Source organism: Pelophylax lessonae, assembly GCF_965119305.1.
Source record: "Pelophylax lessonae genome assembly, chromosome: 6".
Taxonomy (NCBI): domain Eukaryota; kingdom Metazoa; phylum Chordata; class Amphibia; order Anura; family Ranidae; genus Pelophylax; species Pelophylax lessonae.
Window position 1 is genome coordinate 285,846,781 of NC_138773.1, and position 15,556 is coordinate 285,862,336.

The following is a 15,556-nucleotide window of genomic DNA, read 5'->3' on the forward strand; positions in this document are numbered from 1 at the left end:
TGTGCACAACTGCAGCTCTTCTCTCCCCTCATTTCTGGGTTTTGCTAGCTGTGCTGGGGCACCAGGAGCCATGGGCTCCCAGTGCTGTCAATCAAAGCCAGTGATGAGGGAGCGGGAGGGGGGCAGACCGAGTCCCGCTGTATGTGTCAATTGGCAGGAGCGAGCACACACGAGTGCCCCCATGGGGGCACTGGACAGAGAGGAGGGGCCAGGAGCGCCAGTAGGGGACCCAAGAAGAGGCGGTCTGTGCAATTCCATTGTTTGTTTGTTTTTTGTTTTTATACCTGTACAATAGCTTTAAAGTGGTTACCTGAGCGCAATCTCGATCCAGCGATGTGCACAGGAGCAGCTGCTTTTCCAGCTCTCTCCCTCCTCATTGGCTCAGACAGCATCAAGAGCCATTGATCCTCACTGCTGTCAGTCATGAAATTTGAGCTACGGACATATATATCTATAGTGTTTACCTGTCTCTCCAAAGCTCTAAGTGGTGTTTCCCTCTGGTGCTTCAACCCTCTGTTAACGTTTTCCAATACATGAGATAATATGAGCTAAAAATTTGTGTTGGTTAGGGGGATAAGCACTGAGCTTGTCTATTCAGAATGCAGCTCTGCATGATCCTTTCGTTCCTCTGCCTATGTGGAGGGAGGGGTATGTCCCTTTCCTCCAATCAGCTCTCACAGAGTGTCTCAAAGCTATTAACTGCAGTTTTCTACTTCCTTCTCTGTACTATTCACATATGCATAAGGATTTTATCACTTTGAACAGTTGTAGGGAAGAGAAGACTGCAATTAAAGAAGTCAAAATGTAGAAGGATTTGTTTCATCTTTGTGTATCATCTGAGGCTATGCACTTCATTGGGGATATGTGAGGGTTTACAACCACTTTAAAAAAAAATCCTTTAGTATAAATTTAAAACCCAACTTCAAGTAAAAAATACTTTCCCTTCCACCGTCTCTAACTCATCCTGCCAAGCGATAGAAAATGTTGGTTATGCTCTTTATCATGTCAAAGAGGACTTGGCAGCTTTCTTTAAAAGGGAAGTCCAACCTAACATCTCTACATCAATAGGCATCCATGATCTAAGACTATCCTCTAGCCCTGTAAAGAAGAAGTCAGTAGACATACCTTTTATAAAGCCACCCTGGTCTGGTCCCAAGCTGATCTATCAGCGGCCGCTTTGCTGTGGAGGCGTGTGCAGAGGAGGCAGCCGACAACGTAACACCCCCTAGTAACTCTATGGATGATGTCACTCCCCATTCATTTCACAGGCATTGTCGGCTGTGTCCCCTGCAGAGCTTCCACCACTGGAGACCGGATCTGATCAGCTTAAAAAAATATATGTATATTGATTTCTTCTTTACAGGGCTAGATAGGTTAGTCTTAAATTCTGGATGCCTGTAGATGTAGCAATTTTAGTGTTAGGGTGGACTTCACCTTTGAAGGTGAAAATGTACAAGAAAACTGTCATTTATAACAGTACAGACTAACTAGATGCCGCAAGGTAACTGCAGGTGTGTTATAGTAGCGCTTGTGTTACCACAATACACAGCAATGGATGGAAGTAAATGGGCCAATAAAGAGTATTGTGGAAGATGTACCCAATAATTTGTTTGCATTATGTCGCTATGTTCAAAAATGGAGAAAGATCTGGGAGTCTTGGTTGATGATAGATTAGGCAATAGCATGCAATGTCAAGCGGCAGCTGCCAAAGCCAGTAGATTATTAGCATGCATAAAGAAAGGGATGTATTCCAGAGATAAGACTATAATCCTTCCACTTTATAAAACTCTGGTCCGACCACATCTGGAGTATTCTGTCCAGTTCTGGTCGCCAGTCCTCAGGAGGGATGTGTTGGAGCTGGAGAGAGTCCAGAGAAAGGCAACTAAACTGATTACGGGATTGGAGGACCTTAATTATGAAGAGCGTCTGCAATCACTTGATTTATTCTTCCTGGAGAAGAGACGCCTGAGGGGGGACATGATAGCAATTTATAAATATCTCAATGGGGATCTCAAAAGGTCGAAGGGATTGCATGAGGACTTGAGGGCATACAATGTGATTAGAGGAGAAGCGTTAAAACCTCAGGCAACGTGGGGGGTTCTTTACTGTTAGGGCTACAAGATTGTTAAATTCTCCACCACAAGAGGTGGTTTCTGCGGGAAGTATGGTGGCTTTCAAAAGACTCTTAGACGTACATCTCAAGGATCAGAACATCCAGGGGTATGAGAGATGATTAGGGTCACACACACCTACACAGGTTGAACTGGATGGACTATTGTCTTTATTCAACCTCACCTACTATGTAACTATGTAACTATGTGAAGGTGGCCATCTTGGTAGGAGAAGTGTGTTGCTCCTGTCTTAGCTACCCCCTAGTAAATCCTGATCTGATGATTGAGGTGGAGACAATTAAGAAGGAGACAGAACCACTGCATTCTTTTTTTCATAAAGGAGAACGATGAGCAGCACAGTGGGGAGATCACAAAATCTCACTCCAGATCTCCAGAGGAAAGTCAGAGGCAGCAGTGCTCTATATGATCTCACATTGTGGATAAATAGCCAAAAATGTAAGAAAAGGAGTACCCTGGCATTCTTACATATCAGGAATTACACTGCTATTTTTGAGGAGGAACACAAGTCAAATAGTAGCTTTCTCAGGATATTGCTTAGACACAATTAGCATTTCTAGATGTTCCCGAAAACATAGAAATCTTCACTTTCTTAGTTTAGGGTCTTTCCTAATATTGGGGGCTGCCATTGTAGACCATCTGAAGATGGCTCTTACCGATTCCCAAGCTTTATTATTTTGATACTGACACTGAACCTAAAACATTATTAAAATCAGAAAAGTCAAAGTAAAGTGAGAAGACTATGTGAATACACTTAATCTTGATTAGTTGCTTAAAGTTTATCAGTAGGTGGGTCAATCTGAGGGCCAGGCAACAAACATTTTCAAAATCAGCAATGGCAATGTTCTTTTTCTAAGGGGGGAGGTTTCCTTTAATCAAAAACCTCCAAAGGAACACCAGTCACCATCACCTGACCCTCACTTCCCACAATGCACCTGCCTCAAAGCCTGTCTGGTAGGAACTGTCATCTGGCCAAATTTCCCACAAAGCACCATCACTGCGATAACTGCCGGTCCAGCTGTGAAGAAGCTTTAGATAAATATTCACAATCACCCATTTGGTACACGTTACTTTTCCAAACTTTCTAGTTTTCGTTTTAAAGAATTTATAAGTTCCACCCGCGTCCAAGTATCGCTTTAAGGATAGCAAGCTTAAATAATGGCGTTGAGGGGGAAATATAATATTACGATAATGTTCTTTGGTGCGGTTTGGAAGGTTTAGAAAACATTTGGAAGCATTTTTCTCATAAAGTCACTTAACTATTAAAGTGTTATCATGGCCTAGCCTCCTGCATCTTGCAAAGTACTTTTGTTAAATGCTGTCTCTGTGCTTGCGAGAGAGACAGAGGGGGGAAGCGGGAAGCCTGATTAGAAGGATTTCCATAAAAACAGGAAATTGCATTCTTTTAGTATCCTTGCATTAATTTAATAAAATAAAGATGCAACCAAATAATGAGGAGGTGAATTAAGGGTACAGTATCGTTTTTCAGTTAATGTTCGCCATTATCTTGCTCTGCGCAGCTATCAGTGATCTTAGCCGCTTTGAACGTTTTTTTTTTTTTTTTTTTTCATGTTTCACGGTGCTCTTGCTGCAGAGGAAACTTGGTAATATCACTATTTTAATGGAAATCTGTCATTACTAATGTACACGTCGCTGCGTGGAAGGTAATACGAGTCACTCGTTCTGGACGGTTTTTACAAATGATTAACAGCCTTTAGCACCATCGCAAACCCAATCACTCGGGCTAAATGAACTTCTCGTTTATCAAGTAACTGCTCGCAGATGGCGGCTGCCTATTCATTTATTTATTTTTTGCCATGAACGGACTGCTTTCCTTTATTTTAATGAGAAGGATCGTCATTGCCTAAAATGCTAAAGACTTTAAAGCAGAACTTTTTTGATGCCTGGGCTAATGGTGATTAGCATTGCATAAAGTTTTTTTATTTTTTTTTAGCATCACCTTTTGTAGATTATTCGGCATCAGATTTGGCTGGAAGTGAAACTGCAAAAGGTTTAAAATGAAATAGCCTTTGTTTTACATCAGAAAATTCAACCCCTGTACTGGCATGTAGACACCTGATCATCACACCTACACTATATGGGCAAAAGTATGTGAATGTCCTCCAAGTTATTCAGTTAAAAGGTGTTGTCATTCTATTCATTAAGATTAAAAACCTTCTGGGTATAGCAGCCTCCCCAGCAACCCCTAATACTTACCTGAGCCCTAGCGATGTCCACAATTCCCTCAGCTGTCCGGGACTCTCTTTCCTGATTGGCTGAGGCACAGCCATGGCGCCATTGGCTCCCACAGCTGTCAATCAAAGTCAGTTAGCCAATCAGAGAGAGGTGGGCATGGCCGAACGACAGCTCCATGTCCTATAGCAAACTGCTTGCTGTGGGGGCACTCGAAAAGAGGGGGGGGGGGCTAGGAGCAGCAATGAGGGACCCGAGAAAAGGAGGACCCGGGCTGTTCTGTGCAAAATCAACTGCTCAGAGCAGGTAAGTGTAACATATTTATTTAAAAAAAAAATGAGACTTTACAATCACTTTAAGTGTTTTCTGTTAAGAATTAATGCTATGGCTTACAAGGACATTTTAGACTATTGTGCAAATGCCACCTTGTAGTAACCGTTCAAAGATGACTGTGCCCCTATGAGCAAAATCCAATTCCATAAAAACACGGTTTGATGACTTTATTGTCGAGCAGCTTTATTTAATCATGGTGTAGCATGACAAAATGTGGAAAATTTTTAAGGGGTATGAATACTTTTTCAAGGCCCTGTAATCTGTATATGGCAATTGAAAAAGCATGACAAGGGCACAATCCTCTTATTCCCGCCCCTTTGATCAATATCCGCACTGTAATTAGTGTAGGACCAGTGTCAATTTCACCATATTGATACCTGCCCTTATCCATCACCTTATGAACCACAATGTAACTCTTAATTAATAATAGGAAATCTGTTTATGTTTGTGGGTCATCTCTGGTTAGAACCGATCCAAGTGTGGGATATGTATTTTGTAGGTGTCTTCTAGAATTGGCAGACACTTTACTATGCAATTTTTTTTTTTTAAATATTAAGGCTACGTTTCCACTATTGCGGCTACAAAGCCGCGCTACTTCTAGCGCGACTTTGTAGTGTGACTTGTTTGCGCCTACTTCTGGGGATTTCAGTGCAACTTCCTTCTATTTAGGGACAAGTCACACTGAAGTCGGCCCAAAAGTAGTGCAAAAACCTTTTTACAAGTCGCTGTGACTCAAGTCGCAGCAGTTAGAATGGGCCTAATTGAAAATAATGGATTTTGACTTGTTGTGCAACTTGACATGTGTTAAGTCGCACTACAAGTCGCAATAGTGGAAACTGAGCCTTACTCTAATTTGTCAAAAAAGCATTTGTTTACTAACCTAGGAAACCAGGGTTTTAAATTCTGCAGCTGGCCTTAAATGTTATTTTCAGTAACTGCAGGTAAGGTATTTTCATGTTTAGTCCATCTTCGTAGATGGAGAAGGAAACTGTCTATGGGAATGATTTTTTTATTGGCGGGAGAGTATATTTGCAAGGAATAATCTATAATCTAGGATATAATTTACATTATTGCATGCATGGAATTCCAGTAGGTGCATACTAAAAATCGAACATATGTGCTAGATGGGTGTAGTGTCTACATGTTTGTTAGGATATGACAGAAAAAGGACCGAGTGCTTTGAATGGGACTCTAAAGGCTTCTGAATATTGTATTATTTTGCAAGTACTTTGTTGGACTTTGTCACCTCATTCATTTATTAGTAGTCATCATTATTAATCTTTACAACATGCAACACTAAAGATCTAAGGGACAGGAACAGCAATTATGGGAGTGCAAATAAGGAAAACAATACGCGTTAAAACGTTCTTAAGGGGTGTAAATGCATCAACAATTTAATTGAAATCTGACTTATTGTAAGTTTGCAATAATGGTTTTGCTAATAAATATTTATTCAGTGATGACATTTATGAAGCTCCCTGCTTTAAGGCATGGCTTGTCTGATTGAAGCCTCAGACAGTTGATAAGGGAAGAGCCACACTGATAAATTTCCTTTATGTAACATTTCCTGTATGTAAACTCAAGCTTGTGTTATTGAAGACTGTAAACTGCAGAATTTTTAAAACAAAGGAGGTGGATAACACATGAACCTTATTTAGTTAGCCTAAAACTCTGGCTAGATATATAAAAAAAAAAATATTTCTCGTATTCCACATTTTAAATTTGCCTAAGGAAAAAAAAAATGGTCCTGAATATATGAAAGATGATTTATACGAAACTGAAATACTCTCCCTCCAAAAGACTAATGGTATCTATAAATAACAAATTGTATATGACTTTACTGGCTTTATATGCTCAAATAAACAACAAAACCAAGGAATCTCTCCTTTTTTGCAAGTGTAAGAAGATTCTGCTTGCATTATGTAACAACCCTTTACCTGAATTAAAATATGCTATTTAACATCCTGCAAATGCTTATATCACTGCTACAATGAAAAGATCTGAATAGTTCTGTTCTGTCAACAACTATGTGATCTACAAGCGCCTTTTTCATCCAGGTTTTTGTTTTTCCGGATTCTGGAATAAAACAGCAGGGTTTGAAACAATGTGGCATGGAACTGAGCCTCTCCCTCCTAATTTGCCGTAACACAAACCAGAGCCAGAGTGGAGCCTTTAATGTGGTTTGTCTTATTTGACAATGACATCAGTATCTTTCCACTCTTTCCTATTCTAGTCTTTCCCTACAAAAATGGATCAGAGATCGGATGTAATGAACAATTTTCTTTCAATGGAATGAGGTGTTAGAAATAAACAGACTAACACTAAAAACAATAAATGGAACATAGAATTAGCACTATCATGTCTAGAGGTATTACGTGCCTGCGGACCCATTCAAATATATGGACTTCTTGGTAGTAATATGTCCATTTGTTTTCTTCCCATAAGCCAATGGGTGTTTTTAGAAGAGGACCTTAACGGTTGAAGCTGTGCCTCAAAAGGGTAAGAAGAGGGCTAAAGACTAGGCACCAGCATTGCCTGTAGGCTTCTTTCAGCTTATGTTCTCCCAAATACTGACATACAATGCCTTGTTCCATCCTGGCTCTTTGTGTTGAGGGGGGCATCCACAGAACAATCCTCTTCTCACTTCCCAACATCTCCTGCTCTTTAACCCCCTTGCCTTCTCCTCCCACGCTTGTCTCTAGGATGTCTTCTTGGTCTCCCCCATTTTCTAAAATTCCCTATCCACCTGGCTATCTCTTAGGCTGGGTTCAAACTGCCACAGGGAGCGGCTGAAAGCAGGAGTACGGTGCGTCCCCTTTTAAGGTCCGATTTAAGGTGCCCACCCCGTTCCTGGTATGGTAAGTAGCTGTCCCCCATCTGCCCACACCCCCCCTCCCCCTCCCATGGGAGTGGCTATACCTTTTTCGGTCGGTCTGGGGTTTTGAGCTGGCAATGGGGGTGGGTGGAGCAGGAGGAGGCTTTGCCTGATCGTGGCTCCTGCCAGTGCCCCCCTTCCTACTGGGATTGTATTCCGTGCTCCTGTGGTCTCCCCTGTGCGCCACGTGGGGCCGCAATTTTCTTGTAGCTTTTTGTGTAGCCTTGGCCGCCATTTTCTTGTGGTTTCCTCGTTGGAAATAGCGGCAGCCATGTTTTTGGAGCTGTATAAGTGGTGATTCCGTGGTGGGAGCCCCTCCTCATCCCCTAGTGCTGACTCCTGGATCTTTCTATTCCTGATCATCGCATGGTGTGGAGTTCATTTGGTGCTGTGAGTGCCTGATCGGTGGTGGTGAGCTTTTGTGGGGTTCTCCCTCCCTCTCTTTGCTATAGCAGTGATAGTGCATCTGTGCTGGGCCTTGTAGCGCCACCAGTGATGGTGGCCATAGCAGTGTTAAACACTTTTTTAGTGTGGGTCCTCCTGTGCCTTAATGGAGTCACTAAAGCACATTTCCTCACCTGATCCCCTTTCAGAGGCTGCGGGGCCCTCTGGGTCCCAACAATCACTGACTGCACTGACAGCGGTCCTGGAGTCCTTAGTGTCCAAGGTGGATTTGATCCTGGGCAAATGGACTAACAAAAAGCATCCCCCGCCTTCACTTGCCTCATCTGTCTGCGGTTTCCTTATGAGGATTCCCTGCTAAAAATGTGGACAGTTTCATCTGTAGTGGACTCGCCGGTTTCCAGGTTAAATAAAGCAACCTTAATCCTGGTGGAGCAGTCACCGGCCTTTAAGGATCCGGCTGATAGGAGGTACTGGGCTCTGACCCACCATATGGTCACGGCGGCCGGGTCGGCGCTTAGGCTTGTTTTTACTATTGCCCTGGTGTCGCAAACTCTGACCGAGTGGGCCAAAGTTTTATGCCAGGACTTGGAGGGGGAACAGCTTCCTCCTGCTTTTGCGGAGCTGGTTGGTCCAGGGGCTACAGTTTATCTGTGATCCCTCTTTGGATGCAGCTCCTTTGCTTTCTAGACTGTTTAGACCGTCTGACTCAGCAGTGGTCCTTCGACGTATTATCTGGCAAAAATGCTGATCGGCGGACCAGACCTCTAAGAAGGCCTTTTCTGATCTTTCATTTGTGGGGGATCACCTGTTTGGAGCTTGCTTGGATGACATCATTAAGAGTTTCTCACGGGGGGGGGGTTTGAGTACTTTTCTTCCGCAGGCTTCCAAGGGTAAGGAGCCCCGTCGTAGACGGGAGCTGTTCTATCTTGGCTCATAAGAGGCTTTTTGGTCCCTCAGGGCTCTTCCAGACCTGCGGACAAGTCTTCCTCTGCATGAAGAGGCTCCCTCACCTGCATCTGAGGTGGGGGAATGTCTTCGCCTTGTTTCCAAATCCATGGACCTCCCTGGTCCCGGACAAGTGGGTCCACAAAGTCATTCAGTCTGGTTACAAGATCGAGTTTTGGTCTTATCCTCCGAAAAGATTCTTCCCTTCCAACCTGCGCTTGTCCCCAGATCACTTACGGGGTTTCTTTGGGGCAGTGCTAGACCTGTTACTCCAAGTGGTGATTGTCTCAGTTCCGACTTCCGAACGTTTTCATGGGTTCTTCCCAAATGTGTTCACTGTTCCCAGGAAGGAAGGCAAGGTACGTCCAATTCTGGACCTCTAGGCGCTAAACTGTTTTGTGCGGGTACAGAAGTTCCGAATTGAGTCCATTTGCACGGTAGTGGCGTCCCTACATCAGGGGGGATTTTCGCGCATCTAGCAACATCAAGGACGCCTACCTTCACATTCCAATATGTTCTGGTCACCAGCACTTACACCCCACTCTGCCATGGGCGGAGAGCATTATCAGTTTGTGGCCTTACCCTTTGGTCTCGTCTACGCTTCTTGGGTCTTCACAAAAGTGTTGACCCCGATGCATTGTTGCAACAGCTGGGAATCACGGTACTGGAGTATCTGGACAATCTTCTTCTGTAAGCAGAGTCTCCACTCTCCAACTGCTCTGATGGACAACTTGGAGATAACTCTGAGGGAGTTTGGTTGGATTCTGAACCTTCAGAAGTGTGCTCTGGTTCCGTCCACCCATCTGGACTATCTGGGTCTGACCCTGGACTCAGCCTAAGCCAGAGTGTTTCTTCCTCTGAAAAAATCAATCGCACAAGAAGTGCCCTGGCAGCTCGGGAAGTAGCCAGAATTCTAAAATGAACTATTCATTCCAGCTCTTTCTGCTGTACATATTCCAGGGCTGGAAAATTGGCAAGCAGATTACCTAAGCCGACAGGCGTTGGACCAGGAGGAATGATCACTTTATCCGGAGGTGTTTCATCAGTTTTGTCTTCGGTGGGGTACTCTCAAGGTGGACCTGTTGGCCTCAACAAGAAGGTACAGAGGTTTGTGAGACGGGCTCGGGATCCTCTAGTCAACGCCACAGACGCCCTAGTTGCTCCTTGGAGTAAGAATCGTCTGATTTAGGCCATTCCCCCTCTCAAACTTCTGCCATGATTTCTGAGCAGGATCGAGGCAGAAGGGATTCCATTCATTCTAGTGGCTCCAGTCTGGCCTCTCCGGTCTTGGTATGCTGATCTGGTACGGCTGGTCGCCGACGTTCCTTGGAGACTTCCTCTCAGGGAAGATCTGCTGTCCCAAGGGCCAATCTTCCATCCTGCTTTACAGTCCCTGTCTTTAATGGCTTGGCTGTTGAAAGCCAGGTGCTAAAAGATAGAGGTTTGTCTGAATCAGTGATTCCTAAGCTGTTAAAAACTAGAAAATCTACCTCTAGGATGATCTACCATCGTACTTGGAATATGTACATTGCGTGGTGTGACTCTCTTGGGGTTCACCCTCGCTCCTTTTCGGTGGCTCGGATATTGGCTTCCCTCCAATGAGGGGTTGAGCAGCGCCTAGCCTTGAGTACCATCTAGAGCCAGGTTTCGCCTTGGCGGTTTTCTTTCAATGACCATTGGCCACACATTCCTTGGTGCGTACCCTTTATCCAGGGAGTTTGACACTTGGCTCCTCCAGTGTAATCTCCATTGCCGCCATGGAACCTCAATTTGATGCTGTTGGTGCTTCAGAAACCTCCCTTCGAAAGTCTTTGAAAAGTTCCTCTGCTTACGTTGTCCCAGAAGGTGGCCTTTTTGGTTGCTATTGCTTCTGCGTGCAGGTTGTCAGACCTGGCTGCGTTGTCTTGTCGTTCACCTTACCTGGTGGTTCACAAAGATAAGGTGGTTCTTCGTCCCTGTCCATCGTCCCTTCCAAAGGTCGTCTCTGATTTCCATTTGAATGAAGACATTGTGTTGCCTTCCCTGTGTTCCAGGCCAGAACATCCTAAAGAAATTGCCTTACATTCCCTGGATGTGGTTTGGGCAGTCAGGGTGTACCTGGTAGCTACGGAGTCTTTTAGGAAGTCAGACTCACTATTTGTACTCACTGAAGGACCTCTAAAAGGGTTGGCTGCTTCTGCTGCAACCATTTCCAGATGGATCAGACAGAACGAAAGAGAAAATGTGATTTTTGACTTACCGTAAAATCCATTTCTCTGATGTTCATTGAAGGACACAGCACATACCCCTCTATGGAGTTGGCTTTCTTCTGACACTGCTTGTAACAAAACTGAGTGGCTATAGCCGAGAGTGGGAGTATACCCCCAGGGACTGCCCCATAAGCGTAGTCATGTTTTTTTCCTGCCTAGTGTCCTACTCCTGTAAGGGGTAGCATAACCCAACGGTTAAGAAGATAAGGAGCTGCGTCCGTCAATGAACGTCAGAGAAATGGATCTTACGGTAAGTTCAAAATCCAATTTTTAATATGCAAAGAAAACTCACCTATCCATGTCTCCATGTTTTATTTTGTTGAGAAATCTCTTTGAAAAATACCTCTAGCATTTTTAGCTGCAGCCATCTTAGTAAAGGAATATGATTCATGTAGCATTTACTTCTGGAATCCAGCTGCCCTTAGCTCAGGCATGCAGGCAGGAGGGTATGCTAAGCTGAGAAAACCCCTCCTTCCCAACTTCAAACTGCAGGGGAAAAAAATTACCAGGAAAATTGCTGAAATATTGCATCATTTTGGTCTAGGCCAGAAAGCAACCAAAGAAATATATAAAAAAAAAACCATATACATTTTTATCTATTTACCAATGCTAGCAACGTAAGGGTTAACCACTTTTCCCCCCTTCATGACCACTGCATTTTCTGCTATTAAGCACTTTGCTACTTTAACTGGCACTTTGCTACTTTAACAGGACTTTGTGCTGTGATTGACTACAGTTGATCAGCAGCTCTCAGCCATAAATCATTGGCCAGAACCTGCTGACGAAATCTCGCTGTATGCAGTGACGGTGCACATTAGCAGTAGGCAATGCATGTGCACCCCTAGAACAGGCTGGATCAGGTACATGTATGTGATCCAACCTGCCTGTGCCGCCCTGCCCCATTAAATGTACTGTGGCCAGGCGGCAAGCAGTTAAAAATAGTTAAAGTGTTACTAAACCCAGGAGCCTGCATTCACGTTATCCGGTCTTCCACAGTACACAGAACATGGAAATACAATTATTTTAGTAATTATAAATTGCTAAATACCTTTTCTCACCAGCAATATATAGCAGTCTTGTGACTTCTATTGGTGTCTGCTTAAAGCTTGTAGGAGGAGTTTTTATTCTCCCGTGACAGTCCTATGAGGCTGCAGGACCCCTGACCCTTAGTCTGGACAGTGCTGATTGGCCCTGTGCTGATCACGTGCACCCTCCAAAGAAATAAGAAAAACTCTCTAACATTACACACTAAAATGAGCATGTGCAAAGTGATTCCAAAGGCTCTGTTTTATCAGGAGATGGACTGGGGACAGTGGAAGGAGGGGAGGATCAGTGAAGACAGAATCAAACAGCCTTTTTACACAATTAACCCCTTAGGTTCCACAGTGAGTATAACAATCATGATTTACTGCATATATAGACTGATTTTACTGTTGTGGGTTTAGTAACAATTTAATGTTGATTGAGAGAGTTTAGTTCTGCTTTAAAGGAGTTGTAAAGGCAGAAGGTTTTATTATCGTAATGCATTCTTCTTCTGTGTGCATCAGCCCCCCTAATAATTACCTGAGCCCAATCTCTGTTCTGCGATGTCCACGAGTCCCTCGGCAGTCCGGGACTCTCCCTCCTGATTGGCTGAGACACAGCAGCGGCGCCATTGGCTCCCACGTCTGTCAATCAAAGTCAGTTAGCCAATCAGTACAGAGGGGGTGGCGCCAAACTGCAGCTCCGTGTCTGAATGAAGACATGGAGCTGCAGCTCGGCTCGGGTGTCCCCATAGCAAGCTGCTTGCTATGGAGGCACTCAACAGGAGGGAGGAGCCAGGAGCAGCAAAGAGGGACCCGAGAAGAGGATCTGGGCTGCTCTGTGCAAATCACAGAGCAGGTAGGTATAACATTCACTTTCCCTTCTTGTTTCAGAAGAGTCTGATACTGTTTGCTATACATGTATATATTTCTCTTGAATTCTCAGCTTTGCCCTCCTGCATACCTAACTCTACCTGACCTTTATGTGCTGTTTAAATGCCTATTCCAGTCTTTATGTTTAATGCCTATTTTTCACATTACTATATAGTGTGATTAACCACTTGCCGATCGCCGCACGACTATATACTGCGGCGGTCAGCCCCTGTTGGGCAAAGTGACGTACCAGTACGTCACTCGGCCACGAGCCTCTAGGGGCTAGCGCACACCGCCGGAGGCGCACTCCCGCCCCCGCTTGTTACCTGACATCCCCGCGTGAGTGACTGGCGGCTCTGATGTCCGCCAGCCACTCGCGATCTCCCGCTGGAGAGGGAGAAAGGCAGGCGGCTAATGTACACACAGCCGTCTGTCATTCTCCCTGATGTAACCGCAGAGACTGCACGATCCTGCTATGTAGGATCGTATGTCTCTGTGGTTACATCACAAGCCACACCCCTCACAGTTAGAATCACGCCCCTAGGGATACATTTAACCCACTGATCACCAATAAAGTTAACCCCTTCCCTGCCAGTGTAATTTTTACAGTAACAGTGCATATGTATAGCACTGATTACTGTAGTAATGTCACTGGTACCCCCAAAAGTGTCAAAAATGTCAGTCAAGGGTCCGATCTGTCCGCCGCAATGTCGCAGTACCGCAAAAAAAATCGCAGATCACCGCCATTACTAGTTAAAAAAAAAAACTATAAAAATTACATAAATCTTTCCAGTAGTAAGTAAACACAATAACTTTTGCGCAAAGCAATCAAAATACGCTTTTTGCGATTTTTTTTACCAAAATATGTAGCAGAAAACAAATTGGCCTAAAATGTTAAAACATTTTGATTTTTACATTTTTTTTTTTGGGGGGGGGGGATTTCATATAAAAAAAATGTGAAAAATATTGTTATTTTTTCAAAATTGTCGCTCTTTTTTTGTTTATAGCGCAAAAAGTAAAAATTGCACAGGTGATCAAATACCACCAAAAGAAAGCTCTGTTTGTGGGAAAAAAGGACGTCAGTTTCATTTGGGTACAGTGTTGCATGACCGCGCAATTGTCCGTTAAAGACACACAGTGCCGAATCCCAAAATAGGCCCTGGTCTTTGAGCAGCCAAATCCTCTGGGGATAAGTGGTTAATGAATGCATTATAATAAATATGTAAAATATTTTTGCAGCCACTATTTGCTCCATCCACATAACATTACACTGACTGTTGCAGTCCAGTCACTGGCATGCTTCTCTCTTTCCAGGTTCTTGCCTGACCACAAGAGGCTTTTACATCAGAGCAGCCGGAAATCCCTAAAGAGCTCAGAGGTCTCCCTTAAACCATCAGATGACCTGCAAACGTTCACCACAGAGCCTTTACCTCTTCCCAAACTGGGGCAATCAGGACAAGATCAGATCCCACAATCCACAGAATATATTTTCACCTCGTCGAGAGAAGATCCTTCAGAAAGCGTAAATCTTGTGATGTCAGAGCCGTCCTCCTCAAGTTTACATGCCGATTCCCAGAGGCCTTTGCATATTGTCTGGCCTCACAGATGGTAAGCACTCAATACTTCTTTGTCGTGTGTGGACATATGTATAGAAATATGTTTGCAAATGTATTTGTGTGTCAAACTTTACAGAACTATCAAACCGGCAATCTGCTTTGTATTATTTTTATCACGGATGCACCCATAAACTTCTGTTTTCGGATGTGTCCATTCAGGAAGTGAGCTAAGCTTTCCTGCATTTTTTAAAAATAATTCTGATATAACATAATAAATCGATACACAATCTGTTCTGTATTTTAACTTCTTGCCGACCACCCCACGTACATTTACTTTGTGGCAACGGCTCCTTTGTGCAGAATCATGTACCTGTATGTGATTCTGCACTTCCGGGTCTGGGACACGCACACACGCCGCCGGCGACCCGCTCCCACTGTGATTGGACACAGCGAGAGCGGCGGACTCGAAGTCTGAGTACCCCGCGATCGTTCAGTAGAGAAGCAGAACGGTAAACAAGGCAGATCGCCATTCTATCAGTGGGGAAGGTAGTGATTGTGTGTGTCTGCTAAGCAGGAACACAGATCTCTGCCTTCCTATAGTACAATCACCTTCCACACAGTTAGTAGACACTCCCTAGGCACACATTTAACCCTTTGATCCCCCCTGATGTTAACCTCTTCCCTGCCAGTGTCAGTACAGTGACAGTGCATATTTTTAGCACTGATCACTGTATTAGTGTCACTGGTCCCCAAAAAAGTGTCACTAATGGCACTTTTTCACTGCAAGTACCGGCTCGGCTCCACTCGGCACTGCTTGGCCCAGCTCGGCTCAGTTTGCTTTTCCACTGCGTGGTAAGAGTCGGCACCTTTCGGCACTGTATAGGCTCTACTCGGCTCGGTTTGTTTTTCCACTAAAGTAGTAAGTGGGTGTGATTAGAACAATTCTCTGACCAATCAGTGGCTAGTAGTGACAAAC

The 15,556-nt window shown here is 44.2% G+C and overlaps 1 protein-coding gene across 1 annotated transcript in view; it reads left to right on the top strand.

Annotated features, from left to right (window-relative positions):
• The window catches only part of GTDC1 (glycosyltransferase like domain containing 1), a 488,045-nt gene that overhangs the window by 240,415 nt on the left and 232,074 nt on the right, over window positions 1–15,556 (top strand). The window contains exon 5 of the mRNA XM_082260340.1: window positions 14,339–14,632. Coding sequence (XP_082116466.1) covers window positions 14,339–14,632 — 294 coding nt within the window. The remainder of the gene's footprint in view (window positions 1–14,338; window positions 14,633–15,556) is intronic.